This window comes from Poeciliopsis prolifica, unplaced genomic scaffold (assembly GCF_027474105.1).
Source record: "Poeciliopsis prolifica strain line A6 unplaced genomic scaffold, Auburn_PproV2 SCAFFOLD010, whole genome shotgun sequence".
NCBI classification, from domain to species: Eukaryota; Metazoa; Chordata; class Actinopteri; order Cyprinodontiformes; family Poeciliidae; genus Poeciliopsis; species Poeciliopsis prolifica.
The window spans coordinates 7,416,688-7,422,434 of NW_026562385.1; the positions used below are offsets into that span (position 1 = coordinate 7,416,688).

The 5,747-nt window shown below is 39.8% G+C and overlaps 1 protein-coding gene across 1 annotated transcript; it reads right to left on the reverse strand.

The window, feature by feature from the left end:
* Positions 1-91: 91 nt before the first annotated feature.
* Positions 92-3,204, reverse strand: b9d1 (B9 protein domain 1). The gene is made up of 7 exons (XM_055035399.1): positions 3,044-3,204; positions 2,809-2,877; positions 2,520-2,628; positions 2,069-2,165; positions 1,870-1,932; positions 1,648-1,715; positions 92-1,521 (listed from the first exon to the last, which is right to left on the reverse strand). Exons 1-7 carry the CDS (start codon positions 3,107-3,109, stop codon positions 1,376-1,378), a joined length of 618 nt encoding a protein of 205 aa, XP_054891374.1. The 5' UTR covers positions 3,110-3,204; the 3' UTR covers positions 92-1,375.
* Between the last annotated feature and the right edge of the window lie 2,543 nt (positions 3,205-5,747).

Below are 5,747 nucleotides of genomic sequence, written 5' to 3' on the forward strand. Positions count from 1 at the left end.
GCTCCGTAGCCTTCGATGTTTTTTCTTGATTTTGATGATGGAAAAGTAAATTAAAATGAGTCGGGTCTTGGCTTGGACTAAACAACAACAATGGTTGGATTCAAATTTATTTTGAAAATGCTTAAAAAAGGAGGCAACTATACAATACAGAAGATATCTAGAACGACCCAACATCAAGTTGATTATGTTTATGGACTGTGTTGCTTGGTTTTACACCAGTCAGCTGTAAGAGTGTAAAGTGAGTGTGAATGCAATAACTGTTGGCACCTCTGATGCAAAGCTTGACAATAAATTCACAAAAGGATAACCTTGAGAAATAAAAGAAACAAAGAATGGCTTTGTAGAAAAGCCCATTGATCGAGCGTGCTGATTTGTGACACTGTGGGCTGGTTCGCTGCATCGTGAACTGTCTGAAACCACTGGATATTTTTCATAAAAATCTGGCGGCCACTGCCAGAAACCTTGGTGTGGGGTTGCTGCCGGGCTCTCCGGCAAGATGATAAAGTTCTAGCAAAAGATAAAGTATTGTCCTATTGACAAAGAAAGGTGCAAAAAATGCTCCCAATCCTTTTAATAAAATGTTTTTGTTAAATGTAAAATGTTTTAACATCAGTTTAGGACATTTTAGATGTTAAATGCAAGACCTAAGTCAGACCTAAGGGAAGTTAGACATTTATTTAACTTGCATGATACCAGAAGATGCTTTTACGCCATGGCTATTTCAAACCATTGCGTAGTTGCACATTCTAGGAAATGTGTCCAATGTTAAGCCAAATCTAATTAAACACACGCTGCTCTATGACAAAGGAGCTATTGGTAAATAACAGACCTCATTACTCAAATTCATCAGCCAGCGTTTTAAATCTGACAACTGAAAGTAGGCAGAGAATGCTCACTAAAAGATGGATTCAATGAACAAATTTACAGCTTTAAATTAAGGAGCCAGTATAAAAAATCTGGAAGTATTAAACACTTTTTTTAAAATTTGAAAATTGTGTAAATGTAACTGGACATGACATTTTCAGTTTTCAAATTTATCTCAGGCCTTTCCACACAAACGTTCAGCATGGGGCTTTGACATTTTATAACCAACATTAACATTTTGTGTAGACCCAACATGGCAACGGACCTCTCCCTTAACATCACAGTCTCCTGCGGCGTGGAATGTAACACCAGCGGAGTCTGAGGCTTTTACCAAGCCCCTCCACTCCACAGACATCACTCTGTAAGCAACTTTAAGAAGCAATCAGAGCTGGAGTCTCAAAACCAGACTAACTGAGTTTCCGGTGTTTGGAGTCCAATCTGGGCTGGAGTTCAGTCACAATGACAACTGATATGTAGGGACTCCAAGTTAGCTTTCATGTTGCTTTACGTATTATTGTGCATCTCTTGACAGACTAGAAGTGGCGGACTGGACGGTTGACGAGTTCGTCGGTCCCGTGTCGTAGCCCATCCTCTTCATGTCTTTGGTCATTATGTGGAAGGAGACGGTGACGAAGCCCTGAGACCGAACCCTCGTCACTAAAACAGAAAAGAAGATTCAAACGTTGGATGGATACGAATGCTTCCTCTCTTTTTTACTACTCAGCTGGAGCTGTGGAAACTACAGCTGTTCGGCTCATTAAAGATCGGAAAGCGTGACGGAACCTTCTCGGCCTTCCCCATGTGCCACCACTTTGGGGTCGGTGTACTCGGGTCGTCGTCCAAGCAACCAGCTGAGCAAGGGGGGGAAAAAAGTACTTGAGTTGTAGTACCAAAAAAAAAACAGTTTATCAAAGTATTCTCCAAAAGTATTATACTTCTAATTTTTTTTCACATTTTGTCATTGCGAGGGCAATAACACGCCCCACGTAACTCACAGCAACTCACCCTGTGAACTTCTGAAGTCTCCATGTGGGCTCGGGAACAAACATCGGGATGGTTCTTATGTGTCTGAAGAAACAGAACTGATAATTATCTTTTATTTCAAAGAAGCAACTACAAAGTCTATACCTCAGATTCCTTAACTAACATGGACAATGTTCACCATGCTTTAAGCAGCAGTAGGGTAGATGACAGTCACACTCACTGTCCAGGTGTGAATGGAATGTGCGTTGCTCCATAACCCCTGACCACATCGTTGCCGAAAACGTCCGGTCCGTACACGCTCACCACAAGCTGAGGCCCTGGAACATTTACAGGAAGTTACACATTTGTAGTGGCAGGTATGTTCCTGTCAGCGACCTTTTCAGTCAATGCGCCATTGGCTACCCACTTCCCTCATTCACCCCCTAAGCATGCCGGCAAATTAGTTACAAAGTGGCTTAAAATGAATTTTTACTCTGTGTATGTAATGATGTGGTCTTAACTACACCTTTATAGTTTATTTAGGTTTTTGATTCAATTAGATAACTGTATATTCTCAGTCAAAAAAAAAAAAGTATAACCTGGAATTCAACTGGCCTAGTAATTGTATCTGTAGTGCAGAGATGTTGAGGATGACTTCTAGAAATCAGAAAGTGTCAGTGTGAAAGACTTACATCCGGAAGGATTTGTACTCTTGAATGTTGTCTCCAAAGGGAAGTTCCATATCAACTTTTGAGACAGAGAGCTTTTACAGGTGATCTGAGTGATGCCTTCCTCCAAACCCTTAAGAGAAAGCACACACACAAACACACATGCACACACAACCTGTTTGTTAACACGAGACTTTTACGAACTACTCGGTCCTATTTGATGTGCAATGTTTCACTACTGCTTTTATCTCATGAGCAACAATGAAGATATTGGGACTAGAAAATGCTTAAAATGTTACAAATGACTACTTACTGTGGTGGGAGCCCAGTCATGGCCGTAGACGTAACAATATTTACAGTATAAATTGTCATAATCTGGAAACTGGAATAAAAGGGAGGGAAAGCAACTTCATTTTAAGAACAGGAAAAACGCTCAGGAGAACGACGAAAAGAGAAACAAAGCAAATAATTAAAATAAAATATCAATACATTGCTGCTGCTAATGCTAATTTTAGCTGCTAAGCTAAAGCAATAAAACAACCACTCACGTTCGCTCCCTCAATTTGTCCGTTCACCGTAAGAAGAAACACGGAAGAATTGCTTGTTGTTTCCATTGTGTATGTTTAGTTGCGTCTTCTTTAATTAATTAAACTGGTCCATAACCATAACGCCGGACGTGCCCTAGCTCGTTGCTAAGGCAACGTTTGTGTTTTCCTACGGCGACTCGGTCGGACCAAACTGAACGAGCGCACAACGATTAAAATGTAAAATGATAAAACTATCCACAAGAGAGCGCTGTTGTCCCAAAAATAAATCCAACAGAACTACAGTAGTCGTCACGGGGACAGTTTTAGCTGTCTAAAATAAATCAGTAACAAAAAAATATATATATATAGGCAAAGCGGGAATTAAAACGTGAAAATATTAGTACTATAAAGGAAAAGGTCATATACCTATATATATATATATATATATATATATATATAGATATATATTTTTCCTTTTTCTTTTTCTTCTTTTTACAATAAAAGCATGATTGTTGTAAAGCTTGCCAATATTTTCGTCTGCTCATTAGAATGGTTACATTTGTGTGAAGCCTATATCTTTAAGGAGGGTTTTGAGGGCAGCACAGCTCTTTAGGCTCTGAAAGTTCAGCTCTGAATAATTTATAAATATTTTTGCGCAGTACAAGTGGTGTGCAAATCCTCCTTTTAAAACCACGCAACAATTTATTTATTTTTTCATTTGTTTGCCAACCCATATTTAAAATGCCACTTTTTAAAATATATATATATATATATATATATTATTGTCACTTGCTCTAATTCGCTTGTGTTCCAACTTGCTCTTGAGGACGCAGTGCCGGCCAAAAGTGCAGCAATGGATATGCATCTATGAGTCAAGTCAAAATCACAAGAGACAGCATAAATTATATAGAACTCACTCAAAGCACTAGAAGAACAACTACATTAGCAGGAGCAGAATCAGAGAAAAAAAAATTCTCCAAAGACTCAATATTGCATATCTTACTCCAAGATTTTTTGTATGCAGCTAATGATGCCAGTTAGAGTGGTTAAGCTCATGTTTCATCTCACATGCACTTCTTTCTGAGCTTCACACTCAACTCTGGTCAGTTGGGGTTCACATTTAGGTCGCTTCCGACCACAGAGAGACAAACAACCACCCAAAAACCTCTTGTACAGACTTTGCATCGTTAGTGAATGCAAGGTCTGCAAAGCAAATGACGCTGATGTTCTGAGCTTAAAGGATGCAGTTAATGTCAAAAATAAAAAAAATAAAAAAATATGGAAAAAAAGTAGAGCTAATTTTGTGTGCAATATGTTTGGCACAAAACTAAACGGCGCAAAAGAGGACGATGGTTGTCCACATAAAAGTGAAAAACAAAAAACCACAATAAAAAAAAACAGATGTCATTTGACATGTTTAAATTTATTGCTGCAGAACACAAAGAATACATACATGATGCGCACACTCATAGCTAAGATTAGAAAGTTTATTAGTGACACCAATGGTGACTCTGATAACTCCCCACACTGCCTGTGTGTAAGTCTGTATAAACTCCCACAGAGTATTGCAGTTGATGACACTGCGGGAATCGCCGCAACTTTCTGCGCCGCACTGACAGGTGTGCAGTGGGTGCCCTGGTCTAGTTTAATGACCTAATGCACAACCTACTTATATTTTATTTTTCTAAGGCTACAGCCTTCAATTGAATTAAATCAAGAACTTACATCAAGAGGAATGTTGACGATTGGTACTCTCGGCCATGTAATCATAAATTTCAGCAACGCTCTGTCTTCTCTAACTCGTCTCTCTTGTAAGTGAGATCTTGGATCTCAATGATACAACCTGTATAAATATACAGAAAATTAAATAATAATAATAATAATTTTAAAAAATGCGCTGCTGTCACACACTTGGTGTCGAACACCCAAATGCTGCGGAAGCTCCTCCTCACATGTCTTTCTTGTATCAAGTTGAACAACTTGATCGATTCTTTTCCTCAGTAGGAAAAAGGAAGATAACCAAAACTAAAATGCAGCACAATCCTTAGAGAAAATCTTTAGAGGTTACAAACAAAACGTCACCTTCCAGCCAGCCGATGACGACTAAAGATACAAACCAGCTCTAAGATAAATTAGTCTAAGTCAAGCGTAATCAGACATCAGAGTATTTTTCATATCGTTTGTAGTTTTTCTTAGGTGTGGCCAGATCAGCTGTTTCACACAGAGCAGTAACCCCACCCACCCCCATCCAGTGTGTCTGTGCCGTTGTCCTTTTTTCTCCTGTCTGTCTGGTAAGTCTCGGTGCGTCCAGCGGACTCAGAGGCCCACCCTGAGCCTCTGACCTTTGCTGCTTCCCAAACGGCAGCTCTCTTTTCACCCACCTTCGGTTCCCTTTTCGCCCACGCCGTATCAGTTTTGCGCCTCCAGCTCTGTGTGCCGGCATCGGTTTGTGTTGCATCTTCCCTGCTCGTCACTTTGTAAAATATTTTACACTGAGCCTCTGTCTCCTCCTGTAGAGTCACTAACATATTTAACATACCTTACTCCCTGACCTGCAGTGCTATCTCCATCAATTTTTATGACTTTCCCGGCATCTCTCTATTGCTTCTTCACTCAATCTTATTTGAATCTTCTCTTTCATCCTGAGCGCTTCGATGCCTCATGCACCCACCTCTTTCTCACCCGTTTAGCCTGTGTGTGTGTCCTCTCATATTTTCTCTGCTTA

Bases quoted from the DNA above. Each gene is read 5' to 3' on its own strand.
- b9d1 (XM_055035399.1), bottom strand. From the start codon at position 3,109: ATGGAAACAACAAGCAATTCTTCCGTGTTTCTTCTTACGGTGAACGGA. The intron at 2,166-2,519 runs GTAAGTCTTTCA...TAAATGTTCCAG, and splicing joins GAGTACAAATCCTTCCGGAT to GGCCTCAGCTTGTGGTGAGC. The intron at 1,522-1,647 runs GTTCCGTCACGC...TTTCTGTTTTAG, and splicing joins ACATGGGGAAGGCCGAGAAG to TGACGAGGGTTCGGTCTCAG.